The 22,901-nt window shown below is 36.4% G+C and overlaps 1 protein-coding gene across 1 annotated transcript in view; it reads left to right on the forward strand.

The window, feature by feature from the left end:
- Positions 1–22,901, forward strand: part of GABRG3 (gamma-aminobutyric acid type A receptor subunit gamma3) — a 155,986-nt gene that overhangs the window by 16,605 nt on the left and 116,480 nt on the right. The window contains exon 3 of the mRNA XM_071429970.1: positions 801–868. Coding sequence (XP_071286071.1) covers positions 801–868 — 68 coding nt within the window. The remainder of the gene's footprint in view (positions 1–800; positions 869–22,901) is intronic.

Consider the following 22,901-nt stretch of genomic DNA (forward strand, 5'->3'; position numbering starts at 1 on the left):
CAGTATAAGTAAAGAAAACTAATGTGTCTTTTGGTGTAAGAGTGGCATTATATTAGAGTTAGATTGTGTCACCAATAAGAGCTCAGTAATGTCCAGCAGCTACACTGATAGCAAAGATGCTGAAAGAAAGAGAAATCCTAGTGGCTTCAGCAAAAGAAAGGAATACAGAGCTTGTCTTGGCTTATAAAGTCCTTGAAGTCTGAAAACGTGGAAAATATGATGGGAAATGTACATTGGCTAAACCAAATCAAATTCAAAAGCCTGTGAATGAAAGAGTGCAAAGGCAATGTCGTCTGAAGGGGATGAATCTGAATTGAAAGAGGAGTTGCTTAGGTTTAGCTAATCAGATTTCATAGAGATTTTACTCTAAGTTAGGATGATTTCAGGGCTGATGAGATGCAGTACTCTGGAAAGATTTTTTTGATCTGAAACAAACAGGCTAAAGGACCTGAATGTTGAGGCAAAGGGAAAAAGTACTATGCTACATTATTTCTACTTTCATGTCAGGCATCTTAGGTTTGAGCTTTACTTTGAGCTACCATGCCTAGCAGTGAAAGTTTCTTCAACAAATTGCTGCTGACAAATTGGAATCATGATGATGAAGTGGTACAGGTCTTAATTTAAGGCAATTATTTTTGTTGGGTACGAGGAATAGAGCCATGTTTTTTTTTAAAATACATTATCCATATTTTTCAGTAGTTGTATCTGAAAAAAAGAACTTGTGGCTATTGGGGGGAAAAGTATTTAAAGTGATTATTTATGTTGTCTACAAAATAATATTAATTTTTTTTTCTCCACAGTAAAACCGACAGTTATTGATGTTGACATTTATGTTAACAGCATTGGTCCTGTATCATCAATAAATATGGTAAGTGACTTACAAAGATTTTTATCTGGATTGCTGATCTTGGCATCAATACTAACTTTTGAAAAAGACACTAAATACCACAGTTGTGGTATAAGTTGTTTTGATTCTGATTTACTCCTGTTTTTAGCTATAATTCTGGTTTTTATGTCTCATCAAGAGAACAAACGTGTAAGCAATATTGTGTTCTGTGTTGTCTATTGAAACATGCTGGTAGATTTTCAGTGATAAAATAGCCATCTTAGGAAAAAAAAGTTTGAAGTGAAGTCATTTTCAAGAAAGCTCTTGAGATGTTGTTTCAAGATGCAATCAAATATACAGCTTAATAATGTGGAGTTAATGAAAGTCATCGTGTAATAACAGCATATTTATTTGGAATTCATAATCTCTTCAGTGGTTGCTTTTCTTTCACTGAGTTACCAACAGTCTTGAATGTAAGAGTATAATTTTGAAGAAGTTATTCATAGATGTACTGTATGTGTAAAGGCAGGAGAAACTGAGAGTGTGATTGTGTGGCAATAATAAACCTATGGTTGGTCCCTTGTTACAGTCTGAACTCTAGGTCTTTCCTCAGTGCTGCAGCAACATACTCAGATTTAAAAAGCAAGCTGAATGTTTATGTAGATATGGGGTTATGGGTAGTTGTGGCTGCTTGTGCAACTTTTGAGTTTGGATTCATCATATTATTCCCCTTCTTAAATTAGGTTGATTTTTTTTGAATACAACTTGGAAATGGAGGGCCTGTTAATATCTTACTGTACTTAGAGATTTTAAAATAACCTCTTCAAAGCAATGTCTCTTTTCACAATGGCATTCAAAGGCTGCCGTGTACAGTGTTCCTATAAGAATCTAATGAATGCATTGCATGTATCTTTTGTATTTTTGGAAGAAAAGCTCCTGAATTTAAAAGGTGTCTGTTCAGCCTTATTCTTTGGTTTTGCCTATAAATATGAAAGTAGGCAAATCATTGCAGCATATCAAATACAAGGTGGTCAGAGACTCCTATGCACCCTTGTAGTTGAAAATCTGACAAGTAAACACAGAAACAAATTATGTGCTGTGGACATCTTGGTGTCATATTCACCAACTGTGAAATGTGTTGATTGATATTTCATGTGAAGTACTGAATGTCAAGCAATGGGAGTAGCCGCTCCATTCTTGAACTAATAAATAGCTAATTATCTTGTCCTTCCCCGATGGCCTACTGTGGATGCCAGTCTGGTCAGGGAGAGAGAAACAGCAATCGTTTCTCTCAGTGGCTACTGGGAATTTTAGGGAGTTGTAGGAATGTGATAACTTGCTAGTATAAACAATCTGCAGGTGGTGTTTTCCACTTTGTTTTCCTGTTCTTCTCAAGGATGGTGTGTGAGAAAGGTGTTTTTTATTAACTAGCCAATCAAGTGGAGTGTATCGTATCAGTCTATATAAACCAAAGAATCTTTTGTAATAAAGCTTCTTTTTCTGCCCTTGCAGTTGGGTCTCTCGTCTGTTCTTGTGCCGTTCTTGGCTCAAGGGTGACAGCATACCATAATGACTTCTCTGGAGAACAATTTATTGGAAGGTCCTTGGCTTGCATTTACTCTAGGAATGGGCACTCTGTTCCAAAGCAATGGGGACAATGTGTTTTTGCTCTTTGCCTCTCTGAATTAGTTTGTAAGTAGAATTTTGGGGTGCTGGAAGTGCATGTGGAATAATAAGAAAGCATTTCATCAAAACTACTTGAGGTAGAAGGAAAAAATTAGTAATATAAGAAATCAGTGGGTTTTGGAAGATTATTGTGGCACGGACTAACTTATGTATTAACTTTTAGTTCAATATACCTTTTGAGTTCAAGATACCCAAAATAGATAAATGCACCAAAATATCCATTTTAAAAACGCATATTGTATCTCTTTTATAGTAAATGGTCTTGTTAGGATGGTTAATGAGTGTATGACACTGAGATATTTCTTGCTTACAGCTGAAGAAAAAATAAGTGTAATGTGTAAGGGCAGAATGGTAAGTAAAAGAATGAAATACAAAATTTAGGTATCTGAGGTTTAAGGACTCAAGACTGCATAAAGTTAAAGTTATATTTAAACTTTAGAATAGACATGGACATTATTTCAGGTGTGCTTGTGGACAGTACATCCCACTGAAACTGAATCTGAACTACCTTAGTATTTTTGAATTTCATTTCTGTTCGCAAACCTAATTACCAATATAGGAAATTAACATTAGGCACTCAAATGTAACAAAATTTTGTCCAAAAACTCCATTTCTGCTCTGTTACTTTGGAGTTTGTCCAAACATACATAAGAGAGCAGTAATGATCTTGCAGTCTCAAATTTACAGTGAAGATGGCAAGTCCTCACAAAATTGCAGGCCACTGTGCTGTATGATGGCTTGTCTCTGAAGTGGCAGAACTGATTGAGAAGCTTCTTCTCCCCCAGTTTGTGTTATTTCAACTGTTTGGCTACAGTGTTCAGTAGCCATTATTTGGTCTACTGGAAGAAAAAAAATCAAACACTTTTTGGAATTAAAAATAATAATTTATTTACTTTTAAGTAAGCAGTTTTTCATGTAGACTGTGAACCACTGAAGCATGGGTACACAAAGAGTTGAACAGAAATAGAAGCTAGAAATTACCCGTGTCAGAGGAAGAGGAAGAAAGGAAGAATGGATGTCTTCAGTCTGGTATCTGTCATATAACTGAAATTTCAAAGGGAGAGGAATGTGCATGAAAAATCTCATTTCAGGAGAAAAAATAAGGGGATTCTTGGTAGAGCCCACCTATGCTCTTTTTCTCACCAGGACAAGAACTTTTAACTTTCTTCCCCTAAATTATTATTAAAAGTTGAGCTGTTCTGTCCAGGCAACTTGGTAAGATTTATCAAAAAGAGTGATGATTACTTTGATTTCCATCTCTTCTATTTCACGGGTGAGATCATCAACACGTACAAGGCGGACTTTCCTGCTGTGTACTTCCAAACTTAGACCTTAGCTCAATTACTTTTTTCTTAGTCTGCAGCACTTCTGAGGGAAAATCATGTGGAGCTTCTCTAGAAATCAAACTCTGCATGTATATTTTCTGATCAGTTTTCATCAGTGATTTTCATCTAGTTGGTGAAACCTAGGAAATAATTTTCTTTAAGATATTTTTTCAATGGGTGTTCAGCTGAACATTCAAGCCGATTTTGTAGAGCAAAGCTTTTCAGGTGTCACTAACTGTTGCAATTATGCTTAGACTTCAGCATGAATATTAATATCTAATGGATTCTTAACAGTCAGGAAAAAGACAGTTGCTATCAGACACCTACTTGTAGCAAAGTTAATCTCAGATGAACTGCACGTGAATACAAGGAAGAATGAATCTTTTTAGAGTGAGGCTGTAACTGCCACAAAGGGAAGAAATATTAGGGACCTCATCAAAAAGGATTCAAGTCAAAGGAGAGGTCGTGTTCTGTGGCAAAGACACCAAAATCCACAGGGATATACAGCTAACCCTGCATTCCAGACTTTCTGCAGAGAGTTTCTGCCACTTCTCCTAAAAGTCTTAGCAGTGTCTCATTTTCTAGGTACTTTCAATATGTCTATTTTAGACCTCAAGATTTCCAGAAAGAGTAGAACAGTAATGTGGTTGGTCTTCTATTAGAGACTCATAATTATCTTTATGAGGACAATAGAAACTTGTTTTTTTAATAGACAGGGGTGACTCTTCCTTTGTCTGTGACATGGAAGATTTCTTTGGGTCATGGTTTAAAAAACCTGATATGAAGAAATAGGTATTGTGTAATAACAGACAAAGAAAACCAGACTGAATAATGAACTTAGTGATACTAGGAAGTGATTGTGAGTAGCAATAGCTTTAAAGAAGTAATTTCAGCATTTTGAGTTATGGCATGATGTTATGAAATGGTAGATACTATTGATATTATGAGTATTTTGAATTTAAAATTCCAAGATACATGAATGCCCATTCAAAAATTTTAGGCTGTCATTTTAATAAATGAAAGCCATCTCATATATAATATCTTGCCTGTCCGTTATCAAGAACATAATAGGACTTAGACTCATTTAAAGGATATAAAATCTGGTTTATTCAAAAGTAAATGACAAATGCATTCTATGAGCCAAATTCTTGAGTGCACATTATATCTCTTTGTCTTGGTTTTCATCATCCAATAAAGTAAGTTAAAGAAATCTGCAATTTGCCATTTCAAGGTGCAATGTCATTGGAGACGTTAGGCTGTAGGATGCAAGATTTTAATTCAATCTTTTCTTATTGAAAATATTTGTTATATCTGTAATTATAATGACTGCTCTAACATATTAGAAAATCTTAAGGATCTTCTAAATGAGTTCTCTTGATTAATTTTTAATTTTAGAATTCATCTGCAATTTTTTTTTCCTCATGCTTTATATTGTAAAGCAGATGTACGAATTTCATATCACTCAGTTTTTAGATATCTGCCTTTTAAATTTTTTTTTCTTTAGTATTTTCCATTGAAAATGGTGTCCAGGAGGCATATGATTTTGCATTAAAACCCATAAGCCATTTTTCATCAACCCTCTGGTTCTTGTCAATAGCTGTAAAGGTTTATAGATGGTCTTATAAACCATAGTCTTAACATGGCTTACTGTAACCTGGTTTTCTACAGATAAGCAATACTGGCTTGTCTATAAAAGAACAGAAAAGGGAAAGAGACCAATAATCAAATTGGGAACTAGACATAAATAGTGGGGGAAAAAATCCCCTAGAAGTAGTTTTGTGAGACAGAAAAGTAAACATGCTGAGATTAAATAGACTATTAAACTTCAGTGGCGTCAAAGCCTGTGTATTTATGCATTCACACAAACAGGGTTAACTGAGTAGCTACAAGAATCTGAGATTGCAGCACAAATTGCTAGTGAAGGAAGAATTTTACGCCTGTGTGGTTTTTGCAACTGGAGTCTCATTTTAACACAGCTGTACAGAAAGAATGTTGAAGAGAGTGTGAAGAACAACTTTATAAACTGTACTTACCTGTCCATAAAAATAGTAATTGGTTGCCTACTGGTCATCTCTTTATTCTCAAGTATTCTTAAATGGCACTTCAGAGTGTTTCTTTTATGTACTTCATCACTTCATTCTATTGTGTCCACTCTCTAGGCTAAGCCATATATCTTTATGGGTGCTATATTTCCCATTTTTTCAGTTAAGTGTTCTAAAATAAAAGCAATTTTTACTCTCTTTTACCCTTTAATGTATTGGTAGACTTCTTTGAACTTCAGTTTCAAAGTCCCCACATGCTCATTTTGCTTCTCCACTGGACACTATACGTATCTTAAAGAATAGTCTTGATCTGGAGACTTGTCTAAAGTACTACTCAAAGCTTATGATTAAACCTGAATTTCTTGCATGCTTTCAGTCTTTATTTGTTTGATATATTTATTTGTCTTTCTGTCTATTTGTTAAAATGATTGTTAGAACAGCTGCAATTATAGAAACATAGCCTGCTGAATCTTTCCATCATTTGGCAGAGCTACTTTATAGCCAGATTTTATCCCATTTTTAGCCCCTTGTGAAATACCCCCAAGAATTTCCTTTACAGACATCTTCTCAAAGATAGAGCAAGTCACTGTTTGAGCACAAGGCTGATGCCCAGTTCATTGTTAACTTGAAGTGTGTTTTTCTAACTCTATCTCACTATCTCACCTAATCTATTTATAAAGCAATTGTGTAGGGAGATGGTTTCAGTTATTTTTGAGGAGTGAGTTTTCCAGTTGATGAGTTCAGAGAATCACTATAATAATGGTATGCCTTGGGCTATTTGTGTTTTCCCCTGAAAATCTTACCAGCTCCTTTGTTGCTCTGTGACCTAAGAGAACACTTATGTACTGGACTAAATTTTAGTCTGAGTGGGTCTGTTTGTTTACGAGGACTGATATACAAATCATACACTTAAACATTTTTCTAGGTTACGATCAGATTACTGTTCTTGTTTCTAGAGCATATTTATATACTGTCATTAAGTTTGGATCTCTCATAATAAAAAAATATATGCATTAAAGAAAACTTTTAAGATGAATGGACTTTTTTCTAATAAAACAAAATCACTTCTTGTACAAGCTTGTTCTTGTTGCCTTAAGCTCTGGTAGTCAGTGCCTCCCTATGAAAATATTTCTGGGAGGTAGTAGTAATAAAATGAAATTTGAATCTGTCCGTGGCTTCTGTTCCACCATTGACCTTGTGAGAGGCTTGTATAATCTCAAACTGAAACTGACTGGAAAAGAGGAAGCTGGGCCTGGGGAAATGAACATAGATTGATTATTTTACATATCACCTTGGCAGCATCTACATTTGGTCTTCTGTAGAGCTCCACTTTGTGTAACTAAAACAGGGCCTGGGAGATACAGACTTGGATAAAGAAGGGCCATAGGCAGCTCTTGTTTGAGGTGCAATTGGATGAGCTAGATTACTGTTAATTTTTCTGCAATGTAGCTTACGTGCTGTGATGTGCAGCAGTAAAATGCATACTGCCATAATTTACTGCATTGGCAGGAAATCCAGTTTACTTCTTGGAGGAGGGATAGATTCTGTCATAAGTCTTTGGTAATGGACTGATCTTAGGTCTGCTGCTCTGTCTTATCAGAATTCAAGCAGATTGTCAAATATGGATGAACTTAGCCTTAGAGTTGTCTCAAAAGGTGTATGACAAATGAGCAATTTAATTTCAGTAAGATAGTAAAATTAAATGTCTCATCTGCTCAGTAGTGGATATTAAAAAAGATTTGAAGAGCAGCTAGGCTGAATATTTTTTCCATAGATAACAGGGTGACAATATGTAACAGGTACCTCCTCTTTGAGGTAATGTATTAGCCATCACACAAAAAGTGGTAAGAAACTCCTTTACAGCTCTTAAAGCTGGAAAGTTTTTGAAACTTTAAAACTTAAGTTGCAGTTTTTAAAGCTTGATTTTTCCCACTTCAAAAACCTGTTTCTTGGAGCTGCAGGCCTTTAGACGTAGTGTACTAAGTGTTAAAGTCCCTTTAGAAAGCAGTAGTTGCCCTTCATGTCTGTTCAGCAGTACATGGCTTCACATTCTTTATAGCCAGCACTTGGGAAAGTTAGTTTAGAAAAACTATGGCTAAATTGCTGTAAAGGGTATTGAATTACTTTAGGGTAAATTGGCAATCTCTTGGCCTAAATCAATTTCATTTTTGAGTGGTCAAGTGTTTATCAACTTTATTTTAGATTTTGAGCTTTCCATGATTGCTCCATAAAAGAGTAATTACTTTTGTGTTGACCTGTTTATTGGATTCCTGAATGATATTGATGTAATTTAAACTATGGTTTTGAGAGTTTGGTCTTCCTTAGTGCTTGCAGTTATGGATTTATTCAGGAAGCAAATGGATGTTGCTGATTTGTTCTGTAAGTACTAGAGATGTACTAATGACAAGTTGTCATAAGACGTCATGGTGTAACTTTCTGGGGATGTAGACCTAGATGTCACAGCATCCATAGAGCAATTCTAGCAGCATTATAAATGTGCTTGGTAGTTAGGAAGGAATAGCTGAATACAGTGTAACCCCCTATAAACCATTATTGGGCCACAGAATCATCTTCAGTTTTCTGTAAGGTTTTTTGCATGGTAAAGAATGAATACTGTTCATCAGCATCATTTGAATATCAGAACAATGATTTTCCACACCATTATTGCCATGAGCAAAACCCAGAAGACCCTCCCTACCTTACTTTTTTTTTCCATAAGAGAGCTTGTCATCAGTCTAATTGGTCGTAATTTCCTTTTTTGTCAGATTTCTGAAAAAAAAAAGCTTTAGAGAATTTTATTACATTTCCTTTCAAGATTTTTTTAGTGAACATGGTGTCCCTTGACTTTTAAGTACTCTCAGATATAGTTTTTCAGATATAAGCAAGGTATTTCTGCTGAATGACTGCAAAGAACTGAAGAATAATACAAATGCTTGGTTTCTGCAATTAAAAAGGTCTACAGCCTGCGGGGTTGTATTGTATCCCAGCACTTCCATGCTTTTGCTAACACCATACACTTTCCTCCGTTTAAATCAAAGTAGTCTTAATTTATTGCTTTCATGGTCTGGAAAAAGGGCTTTTATTTGGTCAAAAATAGTGATATTCTAGGTTCTTTATATGTTTTCATAGCTCTCTTCCTCAAAGGTCTTTCTACCACAGTCTTCTTTTGTATCTGCTTCCCATTAGACTTTTAAGATACAGGTGGTTCTGTTACATTCTGTGTTGCATTGGGTAAGTTGCTCTCTACACTTAAAAATTTATCTTCTCATGAAACTTTGTGGCTCTTTCCCTGCTTCTGCAAATTTTATTTGCAACCCTTGAAAGCTGAAGAAATGTTGTGAGAGGAAGCTGTTATTATAACTATTATTAACTTTTTCTACACTACACAGAAGCAGATCATTTTGACCACAGACTTTTGGATATGTTTTAGTTAAACATCTGAGACATTAAAGTGTAGTGACTGCTTTGAAACTCACCACAGGTATTTTAATGGTAATATAATAATTTTACTAACTGTTGAGGGTTTCTTTAAGTTATAAATGGTAAAGGTATGGAAACTATTCAGGGGTCTAGGAGACTAAATTCTCAAGGCTGTTGTGAGACTCTTAAATGAAAGAAACTGCTGTCATCTTTTCTGACTGTTTCCTGTGCTTACCCCATAATTTATCTAGCAAATTGCATTTCTTGGGAGACTTGGGAGCAGGGATAACTGATTCTGGTTTTCTTACAATTGCTTTTGTATATTTTTCAAGAACAGAATTTTAAAAAATATTTAAGGAACTTAGTAATAGGAGGTATTAAATCCCTAGCCTTCATACCTTTGTGAATATGGCCCTCTGTTTGTCAGGTCAGATTTATGAAAATTGCAACAGGTTCATAAAAGTATGAGGGTGTCAAACTCTTTCTTACAGTGTCTAGCTTAACATAAATGCCTATGGTTACACCAGCTCCACTGATATTTTCCTTGCATATTTAGTGAATATTTGAATAAGGTGAGATTAGAAATTTAGATGAAATCTTATTGATTCTTGGCATACCAGAAGAAATTTGGTATGATTTTTGTTAAGTATTCTTCCTTGGGAATTCTGGCCTAAACAAAAAATATGTAATAATAATAGGATTGTTGTACCTGTTTTGATTTGAGATTTCAAATAACAGTATTTGAAGGAAGGAGTTTAGGCCAGCTCTTAGAAGGAAAAGTGGAAAAAACACTTGGTCTTGCAGACTCTTCATCATGTTGACATAGACACAGTGATGATTACACTATCATATAATTTGCTTCTGTATTACTATTCTTCTATGAAGCCAAAAGTTCTTTGGAGGCTATGCAAGAAACTGAACAAATGTGATACAGCACAGGGAGCTGCAAGAGAGGGGGAAGTCCAGAAATGTTTGGTACTATTTTGAGAACATTCCATAAGACAGTCATGCTATTTCAGATCTCCTGGTCCTTCTCCTTAAGAGAGATTACTAAATCCATCAAAAGAAAAATCCTGGAAACTGAATTTCATAATCCTGTTGAATACAGAAAAGCACCAGCTCAAAAGTGACATGGGTATTGTGGCTCTGTACTTGTGCTCCTGGTAATTTCTGCAAGTGGTAACTGCTCATCACCTTTCCTGTGTGCTGCATCTTTTTCTTCTTCAGTTGCATGTACTAACCTTTCTCTCTATTGTCTGTTGATTCTTGTTTTTACCCAGAATATGTTTGTCTAAACAGGCTAGAAGTTTGCAGTGGTTCTCTCAGATAAGAAAAAGGACATGTGTGCCCAAGATTTTAAGACTTTTTCCACCTGTATTGTCTAACCAGTAAGTTACCTTTGTTTTTAGACCTTGCCTTTCAAAATCCTTCTAGTGAACTCCAGGGATTGTGAGCTTTGGCTGATAGTTCGTGTTTGGTAAAGTGTGTTGGCTAACTGAGACAAAGAAGTAACTGTCATCTGCTTACACACACTCCATATATCAGACTCTGACAGCTCTGTGCTTTCAAATGGCTTTCCAGGTAGGTATTTCCCTGAGGTATATTTGCTGCAGTGTGCACAGCATGTGTTTCTCATTACCTAGAAGGCCTGTAGATTGTGGTCAAATTGCAAAGCAGTCAAATTTGTGAATTATAGAAAGGTACAATAATATTATTTTAATTTATAGAGATTATTATATTGGAATCAAAAAAGCTTTTTTTTTTTGTTTGTCTAAGAGTGCCAGTTTCTGAATTTTACTGCTCCTAGTAACTGAAGGATTGGGGTCACCAAAAAGCTTGCTGGTCTTTCCCACTGCAAATGGAAATAAAAAATTTCCTCCTGTATTACTTATCTGTCTCAGTCTTGGTCTTCATTACTCTGGGTGAAACTGTGCCTTGAGCACATGCTCACTAAACATCTGGCCATCTTTAAGGCAAAGCAGTTTCAATTTTCCTAAGCTAGATTCATGCATTATGCAAATGTTACTTCATTAGACACTGAGATGAGCTATCAAGCTTTATTGTTTGGTCAGAATAATGTAGGCTCAACGCTGATTTGAAATCAGACTATCAATTTTGGATAAATTCAGTTCATGCAATCATTTTTGCTTGTGATTCAATTAGGGCATACATAGTGATTGAAGTAAATGCAGTCAATGATTTTGTCTCTGTTTCTGACTTATTCTGATACCTATATGCAGTGTGTGGAACAGCATAAACAATAAAAGAGCTAAATTAATCTCTCAGAAAGTGAATAGAACTATGCCAGGCATAATTTTGAGCCATGTTCTCCTAAAATACTCCACACTGAGAGTCTAATTATAAGACCGAAAATTACCCAAAGTTGATTTTGGCGCTAGAACATATTGGATTCTCACTGCCTTCTGTCTTTTCTTTGAATTTGCACTGTTTGGAGAGTGCAAAGTGAAACACCTGTAAATTGGGGAATTTCTTCTGTGCTGGATGGGGCCAAATAAATAGGAGATGTATACAGTATCACAGGATCTGCCTGATGCCTGATATTGCAGTCTGAATTCCACAGGGGACCCAGTTTCTTACCTGACATAACTGGTTGAATTCATCAGTGTAAATGGAAATGTGATCTGTGCTAGCCTGCTGCTTTCATATTGCCTTTTACCTAAAGTACCTTTTATTATTTCCAGATTAAAAGGTTAGATACTAGGAGTTTTTATTTTGAATAAAAAAAGGAAAAAAAAAGACTGCAAGATTGTTTGATTGAACTCTCCTGAAATCTCTTTATCTTCATTGTTTTCCCTGCAATGTGTTCTCTAACTCTCTGGTGTCTGAAACTGTATTTATGTAAATAGGTCTGAGCATTACTTTGCCATCTGGATAGTACTGTAAAAATGGCATAAAGAAAAGGAAAGTGTAAACAAATATAGGAAGTCTGGGAGGATATCTTAAAAGAGAAAATTGGACCTGTATTTTGAGAGCTGCCTAGCTGGACCAGCTAATAGAGTTTTTGATGGATTGTGGCACAGCAAGGTTAGCTAACTGAAAAGAGGCAGATTAAAATAATTACTTGAGAGTTTCTTCTGGATTTTTAAAAAGTCTGGCTAAACTGGCATTGTGTGATTGTTCTAGATAATGATAGCTGATACATTGAATGGTCAACTTGTGTAAATTCTTTGATTTAGCTCAGATTTATACATGAAGTTTTTGTTGACACAGTAGTGTTTAGGAATGTGGCTTCTTTCTAGATATCTCACCACCTCTTACATGTGGAATTGGTTTTTTGTGTTCTGTTACTAATATATTTCAGCCTGTAAAAATACAGCCAGTGATAACATACTAGAATCTCTCAAATTTCAAACTCTTTATAGGTCTAGAGTTATGAGGATCTTTGTAAAATGCTTTGAATAAAATGACAAACAAACTAGCAGTCAAAATCATAATTAAATTAAATTGAGGAGCATGTAAAAAATGTCAGCTTCTAAGTAAATGATCTGATTTATGCCAAGCATCACATGGAAGCTAAAGTCAGGAACTAGATTTGTGTGGAGGGATAGAATGTAATAAAATAGTGCAGAAGGTAGTCTCACCCCTGAGGAGTTGCAGCTGGACTAATCACCAAAGATTAGGAACAGGCCTGCCCTTAATAGGCCACAGCTGTGTCCAGTAAGAAGAGTGCTACAAAAGAGATGGAGTTTGTTGGTTGTGCTGTGAAGAAGAAGCAGTTAGTGCTGTAAGGAGCTGCTCATGAGACATCACCAAGAAGGTATGGAACTTTTGCAATAAGAGGGCACCAGATTTGAAAGTGTTTTTTGAATATTTTGTTTCTAATGGAGTCTTACAAGGCTCAGTTTCAATTTTCATTCAGAATTTGAAGCTTGTCCATGGACTAAATCTTCATTTCTTTGAACTGAGCATTTTCCAGGATGAGATGGAGGACAGAGTCAGTTTTACCCAGAAAAAACTGTAGGCAATTTTAGCTTTATTTAGTAATTTGTTCCTGTGGCTCTATCTTGGACTATAAAACTAAAAATGGTGAAATAAGGGTATAAGTACTTGGGGTTGATGCTATAACCTAATTAAACATCTGTGTAATATTTTTCTTTAGAAATAGTGGATTTCAGATTAATATTGTGAAGAATAGCAGATATATATATATATATATTATAAAATTTTGCCAAAGGCAGTTCATTCAGTGGTTTGGCTCTGAAGCAAATATAGGAACATGTATTTTTTTCATTTTCAAAAGCAAGTGACCTTCCAACTTTCACCAAGCCTTGCTATGTCATGCTAGTTAAAAATGACATTAAATTTTAAGGCTTTGGAGGGGGAAAACTGGTGCATTTCCTGTATGTTAGAAATGCCTTCTGTTGTCTCTGAGGAAATCTGCCTGCAAATGTGGTTGTGCATGCTCTGCAGAAAAAATGGTTTTAGCAGCTTAGGTCTCTGATTCCACCTGTGTTGTACATGTTTTAGTGTGAGTGTGGGCCAGATTTTTTGGAGAACTTTGAGCTACTGAAGCTGGTGTAAAAGAGCAATGTTCTGTGCTCCTAGTAATCTTGCTGTAATGCAGCAGCAATGAGGAGTTGGAAAGTCAAAGTTATGGTTGATTTTTTTTTTTCCCTCACTTGTACTTAGGCATGATGAAACAGTCCTGCATTTCTTGATAGTCTACCATGGTTTTGCAAAAGTAGTTCCTCCTTCAACAGAGACATAATTTCTCTGGTGTGAGGCTCTTTGTTTGGTACAGGAGTTTCTCTTTCTTGCTATTGTAGTGCAAGCAGCTGCTTGTAGGGACCCAGCAGGAGGGCCTTGGGGTTGGAGCTCCAGTGGAACATAACTTCTGAATTCTGTCAGGGTTGGTGCTGTCACCACTGCCCTGGGGACCCTGCCCAACCACACTCTGGGTGGAGGAACTTTTCCTGATGTCCAACCTAAACGTCCCCTGACACAGCTTCAGGCCATTCCCTTGGGTCCTGTCTCTGGTCACCAGAGAGAAGAGATCAGTGCCTGCTCCTCCACTCCCCCTCATAAGGAAGCTGTGACTGCAATGAGGTCTCCCCTCAGTCTCCTCCAGGCTGAACAGACCAAGTGACCTCAGACACTCCTCATATGGCTTCTCCTCAAGGCCCTTCAACTTCCTCATGTTCCTACTTTGGATACTCTCTAACAGTTCAATATTTTCCTTATATTGTGATGCTCCAAACTGCACACAGTATTCAAGGTGAGGCTGCCCCAGTGCAGAGCAGAACAGACCAATCCCTCAGCTTGCTGGTGATGCTGTGCCTGATGGACCCCAGGACAAGATAAGACAGATAAGTGTCTGGTAGCACATTCAACATATATTTTTAAGCACACACTAAAGCTAAATGGAAAGGCCTTCCATGCTATCTGGACTCTCCTTATATTTCTCCCTTTAGTGTATCCTTAAGTGCCTGTTTTCTTACTGTAAATTTGCATCAGCTACAAATATAATGGGCTCTTCTAGAAGAGCTGGAAGAGAGGGGCTTCCTCCTGTTGTTTCTGTACACAACTGAACACCTTGCTGAACTATGACGTGCTGCCATTTAACGATCATCTTCTGCCTGCAGCAAAAAGGTGTAAGTTCCTCTGCAATGAGGCATGATTTAGGTAGGGTTTAAGATCCTTTTGCTGTTTAAAGAAAGTATGTTGATTTCTTAATCAGCTTATCCTAAATTTCTGGGATTGCCAGTGAAAGTAGCTTTGAGACTTAAAAGGCATCTTGCACTGGTATTGTGTCAAGCCAGGTATACTTCTATCTTTCGTGAAATACTTGGATTAATCTTAGTTTTACTACGTAACTTCTGGATATCTCTATAGATGAGATATTGAAATGGCTAGGGATCTCACTTTCTGGTGGAAATTCAGAGGGTTTTAATACAGAATCCATATGTATATTACCTGACAAATAGTTTTTGAAGGGTGGATTGCCTGCATCTTTTTCAGGACTAGTTTGAAAGAAACAAATAAACTGGACAAAAGAAAGTTACATGAAACTCAGAGTCAACATGAGATGAGCCTGCAGAAAGTGTGGCAGCCTCTTGAGCAGAAGGGCTGCTGGATGGTGGAGCTTGTTGAGGAGAATGGACAATTTGCTTTTGTGTTTTCTTTTCTTTGGATGAGCTGGAAAGTGACATGTCTCATTTGAAACCTCTGAGTTTCTAATAGCCTTTTAAAGAGCAGCTTTCTACTCATGAGCCAGGAGAATTTCTTGAGCTTGAAACAGAGATAAAGTGCGGGATTAAATAATTAGAGGCCTTTCTGATAGAATGTAGATCACTATTTTTGCCTGGCCTAGAAAAGAGCCAGTACTTGAGCTCAGGAGTTCACTACTGAATCCTATCCAAACTAGGTATTTAGTTGTTGGTAGCTAGGTTGATTTTGGTTTTTTCTTGCTCTGCAGTCATTTCCGTGAATATTTTGCATCCCTCTTCAGTGGTTGTTGTGGATACTCAGAATACAAAAGGAAAATAACCTATATTTTCTAAATGTAGGATGAGTAATTCACATTACAGTGATTAGAAAACTGAGTGAGAAAAATAACTCGGCTCATATTTTGAAGGGAAGACTGTATGATACACTCCAAATAATGCCCCATATTCTATTTCCGTGTAATTTATGGAATGTTTTTACTGGGGGGAGTGCAAAGGTTAACAAAAATCTTTATTTTCCCCTAACTATTTTGATATAGTTAAGCAAGAAACACTCCTTGAATAAAGAAGATAAGGCTTAAGTGGAGGGTTCAGCATGATTTGCTTGAAGGCATATGACATATGGCAAGTTCTACATCATGTTAGAAGAATTCAGTTGTTGGAAGTAAGGCTCTACAGCTGCTTGGCATGTAAATCAAATCCCTGCTCACTCATTGATTTAAAATTAGTGCATTATAAAATCAGCCTGCAATTTTTAATGTCATTCATGTGAATGGTCAAAATCTCTAAGTTTACAGGTACATTCCTCTACTTACTATAGTATATATTTTAAAGAAATTAACTTTAATCAATGAATTATTGATTATAATACTTGCCAGTAATGCTGTGTAGAAACATCTCTATTCAAGATACCTTTGCTTGGTTCTGTATCTTCTTTCAGATAACCAAAATTGACACATCTGTCCAATCCATAGCTTGAAGGTACAGCCTGAAAGTAGGAACTACAGTATGAAATACTGCTTCTTTTCTGCTTATTCTTCCAACAGGTTCTCTGGAGATAAGTTAGATTTTTCTTATCACCTTTAGTTTCCTCAACTAATTTTCTCCTCTCAAAAATTGTGTGTACTTTTAGAAAGCTTTTGAAGAAAGTATGATGATGTGGTTTTGGGGGTTTTGTTTTCTCTAGGGGAAAATTGTGAGGCAAAGTTGCTGTCCCCTTGGCTTGTTGCTCACTTGCCTTGCCTTTTCTCACCTGTGCTCATACCACTTCACTTCGTCTCTTCTCTCCTCCATTTCCTTCTGTTCTTTTAAGCTCTGGCACAAAGTTAGTACCATGCAACTAACTACTCTCTCACTCCCTCTGACCCTGGTAGGTGAGATGGGGAGGAGAATCAGAAATTTGGGGGTTAAGATGAGACCAGTTTAATAATTGAAAATACAATAGTAAGACTAATAATAAAAATAACATTAAATGAAAAGGAAAGAGAGTTTTGCTCTTTATATGGAGAATGGAAATAATTTTTAGAGTTCTCAGATGGCTTTGAGTCTTGAATGTGTTTTTTCAGATATAATTCAACTATGCAAGCCCATGGCTCAGTTTCAATTTTTAATGGATCCAGGTGCATGGCAACATGGTCTTTTCTACCCCTATTATTCTGTAATTCTGTTAAGCTAACAGATAAAAGAGCCCTGCTAAGACGATTTCTTGATTTTTTTTTTTTTTTTTTCCTTGGATGTTGGATGGAAAAGACGGGATCACTTTGTACCTGCATCTTCTATATTTTGTGTTATAATAAAATAAATGGTGCTGCCCATTATTCCTTCTATAGACTGTGCCCATAAAATTTTGCTAGACCTTTTCCTTAGCTAGGAAAAACTAGTGGGAGTGTTGAGGCTGTTCTTATGTTGGGTATGCAGGACACAGTACAATCTTTTTGTGCCAATCAAGTATGGAGGTGTCCCTGCTGACTGAGAGAAGCCATGAATGGAAAAATTGTTGCTTGTTGTCCTAGACATAATGCAGGTGATGCTTCATGATGGAGGGAATAAAAGGTGTGCTATAAAGAAAAGAAAGTGTTGCCATTATTGTGAGATTTCTAGATGTGTCTACAAGCTAAAGAATATTTGGGCTCTTAAATTCTCAGTTGGCTTTGTGACCAGAAGGACCTTTCTAAATCATGCTCTTTCAAAGGTTATAAAGGTGCAGCTACTTTGTGGATCCCAGTAGCTGTTCTGACCTGCTTTACAGAGCACAGAGTCCTGTGTTTGTTAGTAACAGCTGTATATTGATTGGCTGGGTCTTAGCTAGTGGTGAGCACTGATTTGAAAATGTCTCTGCTTTTCACAGTGCTTTCCTACACTGGGAGTGCAATCCCTGTCTGAGATTTGTTTGTCTGGAGATGATGATAATTTTGTGCCTGAGAGGGAGTATTAAGTATATAATGGCAGTAAACAAAGCTAAATTAGTTAAAGGAGGAGAAATCTTTCAGCAATTAGTAACTGAAAGCTTTATGGGAAGGATAGACTGTAGACCAGGCTAATGTACAGGTTTGGATATAACCTTAGAACCATGCTTGAAAACACTTTTCTTTATGCAGGGCAATAAAAACAGAAGTTATCCTCTAATTCACTGAGCTGATTCCACAGTGCTGTAAGCTAGTCCTTTTCATATATACTTCTTTAGTCTTAGACCTAAAATATAGTTTTCTACTTCTGAGGATTAAATGACCAGAATTTTCAATTTTGGTCATTCAGATGAATGCAGAGATTAGCACCTCCTTCTTTTCCTGTGCTGGTGAAGAAGCACATCATAGAGTAGAAATGGAGTTGCTTTCCTATATGTTTCTTTTCTTACTTGAGAGAGTTGAAATCCAGATTTCCAGATGCCATGTGCTGGATCAAGTAAATGAACAGAGGAAGAGATGATCTTTACAGGCTGAAAAAAGGGAAACAGGAATCTGAAGGGAGAGTTAGTTACTTTCTGGGGTTTAATTCATACAGTCTGCCATTGGCAGAGTGTGGAAATAAAGCCTAGGCACTCTCTCTGTCTCCCTTGTCTTTTTTTAAGAGTTTCTGCTTCAAGCTGCTGACATTACATGGCAAAATGGAAATTATTTAACATAAGAGCAGCATATAGTCAGAATACCATGTGGAAAGAGTGAGGATACTGGGATTCATTACTGATACATATTACAAAGTAAGGGGCCTGCTAGGGGTTCCTCTGCTTTCTTTCCCCATCTCTATAAAATAATTAATCTTTACTTCAGTTCTTTCATAATTTCTTACTCTCATTTCCCTTTTGAAGTCCTAGTTCTGCCTTTACTTTCCTTTAGCTGTACCTAATCCTAACTTATACCATTCCCCTTCTCTATAACATGTATTTCTCCCTGCCAGTAGAGCTGTGGCACAGTTGACTACTCCTCCATAACTCATTCTCTATGTGGTTTGTGCCTTCTTTTTGCTGTTCTGTCATGCTTACCAGTTTTTTAGCAAATGGGACATTTATAAAGTGTGTACAACAGAACTATATTGAATTTTACCTTTCATATAATTTCTTCCTAATAATATGATTAATATTAAAGACCTACTACTACCCTAGTATACAAACTGTACTGAAATTAAGAATTTGAGGGCTCTTTGTATAAATGTCAACTCATACAGTTGTAACATTTTAACACTGCAAATGTCAATGTATTCTAAGTAATGGTGTTTTCCTCTGTGTGAAGTACATTATAATTACTGATGGATGAATCTTAAAATTTTCCAAAGTTCACAGGAGTTAATCAATCTAAAGTTTGTAGCTCTTAAAAACTATGGGGGTTTCTTTTGTTTGCTTGGGTTTTTGTTTTTTTTTTTTTGTTTGGGTTTTGTTTTGTTTCTGTGTGTGAGTGAAATTCAAGGTAGCTCAGGATTAACTAAGAAAATTGCAAAGCAGTCAAAATTAAAATCCATATTCCAAGTAATTTGGATAGTAAAGCATTGCTTAAGGTGTATGATAGAAGATTCTTGTGAGTTTAGACATAGTTATATGGTCATGGAAAAAATATTAGCAGCAGAAGCCTCTAATTCATTATACATGCAATTACCAAAAATCACATGTGAACGAGAGCATGGGGGGATGATTTTGGCTCATCAGTAACCTGGTTGATAAAGACTGATGAAATTCAGGTTTGCTGTATTTATCTGTTCAGTTTCTTTTTTCTTAAATTAAAGTCTTTAAAGTGTGATTGCAAGAGCAGGAGCAGTCTCTTCCACAGGCAGTCTTTCTCAGTGTTCAATACTGAGTTTTTCAAGTGGTAGACTAACTTTGGGCAATCTTTAAAATTTATGCATAGAGCAGAGTTTATAGTAATTCCTTTAGATTTGAACAGTTTCTTTGTAGTCACAAGAAGACTGTCTTGAGTCAGAAGAAGTGGACACTTATGTGGTATTCCAGTCTAGCATAAAGGTTGTTTCAGTTGCAGAGTCAGAATCATAATCTTGTTTGTTATCATTTTCCACTCTGTCCAGTTTGTTGGAATCTGATTCAATCAATGCATGAATGTAGTTTTATGTACGTCCTTAGTATGAATGAAATTTGTATTTTTCAATCCTTAATTGACTAGGAATGTGCGAATCAGCTGAACATAGGCTTATCTTGGATGTGAAAAAGTGGTAATGAAGTCAAAATACTTGTTATTCTAAAAAGTTGTTGGTATTGTTTTGCTTTTTAATTTACAAAAAAAATGTATTTACTGATAGAAAAAAAAGTAGGGAAAAATAATTCTGATTCATGCTTAAAATCATGGAGTAATTTAGGCTGCAAGGGACTTCTGGAAATCCAGTAATCCAGTCCAAACCTCTGTTCAAAGCAGCTTCAGTTAGATCAGATTTCTCAGGGCCTCAGCCAGGGCAGTTCTGAGCATCTGCAAGAATGGAGATTCCAGAGCTTCTCTGGGCAGGCTATTGCAGTTTGTTTGGCCACTGCTGTGGTTTAAGAAAATCTAATATATATCTAACTGGAAATTCCTGTGTTCCATTTTGTATTTATTGCCTCTTGTCCTGCCTCTGAGGAGAATGTGGCTCCATATTCTTTATATACCTTCCCATAATGTAGCTGAGAAGCTCCCCTAAGGCTATAATTTAGGCTGAATAAATCACGTTTTCTGATTTTTTTTTTTTAAATATATTTCATGTTTTTCAATCTCCTGATGGTCTTGATGATCCCCTGATAGATTTGCTCCAGTATGTCAGTGTCTTGTACTGAAAATCCCCAAATTGGCACAACACTCTAGAGGAGGCCTCTCAAGGGCTAGGCAGAGGGGAACAATCATGTCCTTCAACCCCCTGGAAATGCTTTAGTTAGTGCATATCATTATGTGGTTGCTCCTCACCCCCACAGCAGCATGAACTGCTGGTTCATGGTCAACTTGCCCATTAGTCCTCCAGTCCTTTCCTGCAAAGCCATTGTGTGGTTTTTTTCCTTCCAGCTGCAGAACTTTATATTTGTTTATGTTGAATTTTGTGAGTTTTCTGTCTGCTCACTTCTTTAGCTTTTTCAAGGTGTTTCTGAATAGCAACCCAGGCCTTCAGCATGTTGATAATTCCTGGCAGTATTATGCACGCTTTCCCAGAGTGCTGTGTCAAGCACTGAGGTCATTAATGAAGATGTGAAAGAATACCAGATTGAGTGATTGATCCCTGAGGAATGGTAATAGTAACTAGCTTCCAGCTGTACTTTGTACCACTGATGACACCCATGTGAGCCCAGTTAATTTTCCATACACTTTATATTCTATTTATTGAGTCTCCACTCCATCAACTTGGCTGTAAGTGTAACATGGGAAAACAATTCATGTATTGTTTTTATCTATTGGTAACTCTTAGAATTCCATTTTCCCCCTCTTTATTTTTTCACAGTTCTGTGAATGAGGTCATGACTCATCTTTTAATCTAAGCAATACTGACATACTTTAGGAAGTGCATAGTGGATCAAGGATGCATTTGTAATATGGACATTGACTGCGCTCAGGTGTTGGAGGTCAGACAACTATGTGATTAATTCTGTGGCAAAATTTTAGCCTACCTACATGGGATTATTTATTACAGGATGAAACTGACCAAAACATGATAAACAGTGGCCTTGTGACGGGTTTATTGTTTTTTTGCTCTGTACAGAGGGGTGGGGGGAAAAATGGATATGTAACTTTTCCTTTCATTATATCCACAATAGTAGCCAATTACTGTCATAGAAGGATACATATTTTAACTGATAACTTTTAAAAGGTAATTTAATGTTTGGGAAGAAGAGTGGGAAATATCTGCATGAAAAACTGTTAAAATCTCTCTAGAGATTATTCAAAATTTTCTCTTCAATGGCCTCCTCATGCAGTAACGGATCTTGATAAGCTGACGAAACAAAAATGAAATGTTAGCTGTGGAATACCTTTATTGGCTGAACTAATCTAAAGATGAAAGAATATTTTGCCATTAGAAAAATCATGGTGCAGCTATCCATGATTGCGGTATTCTCTCAATCCCAATTGATTTAATTTAGCAATCAGATGAAACAGCAAGAAAGCTTCTTCCCAGCCTTTCTTAGCTATGATTTATCTTCATTTGTCTGGCCCAAGGAATGCTGACTGTCTAATCCACATGTAGAAACTGCTCTATTTTTAAGTCTGTGTCTCTTTGTGTCCAAGGCAACCGTTTGAAGCCAAGGAAATCCTAATATCTGCAGAATTTATTTCATGCATGTATGAGTCCAGCTACAGCAGGCTCTCAGGTCTGTCAGATTATCAACAGAAACATACAGATATGCAGATATCATGAATTTGTCTCCATGGGATTAAAGCTAGCAACAGCTGTTGGGCCTTCAATAAGGCTACAGATGTTTGAACATGGAAATCTGCTCCTTCCTTTAGCACTCATTTTTCACTTCTTTAAAAACTAAGTTGTTTTTTGTTTCCTGGGGTTTAGATTTTATTAATAGATTAGCCATATTAATTACAGAGCTATTCCAGCTTTCACAAAGCATTATTACAGTTGAGCAAAGTGCAAATGTTATGTACGTGCATTTGGTCTAATTAAGCAATTCAGTGCTTAGTTCCTGATGTTCACCAGGGCTTTGTGACTATCAAAACCGTATCAGTAAAGTGTCCTAACAGCATATTGAGGACCAGCAGTCCACAAACTCATTGACAAACTCACTAAAAGCATTGTGAAATACTTGCTTTAGCAACCTACAAGTGATTCACAGGCAGGGCAGTGTGGCTATTTACTTCTCAATTTTTTCCCACTCTTCATTAAAAAAGGTAAAGTGCAGTTTTATGCATATGTTACTTAAGGTTCACAGCAATCCTCCAAAAGATTATAACCCTATTCCTCATGTTTCAGAGGTATGTATATTAGAGCTCTGAGAAAGAGTTTCATGATAGTA

The sequence above is a fragment of the Agelaius tricolor genome, unplaced genomic scaffold, assembly GCF_023055355.1.
Source record: "Agelaius tricolor isolate 1412-34295 unplaced genomic scaffold, bAgeTri1.0.p SCAF_7, whole genome shotgun sequence".
NCBI lineage: Eukaryota > Metazoa > Chordata > Aves > Passeriformes > Icteridae > Agelaius > Agelaius tricolor.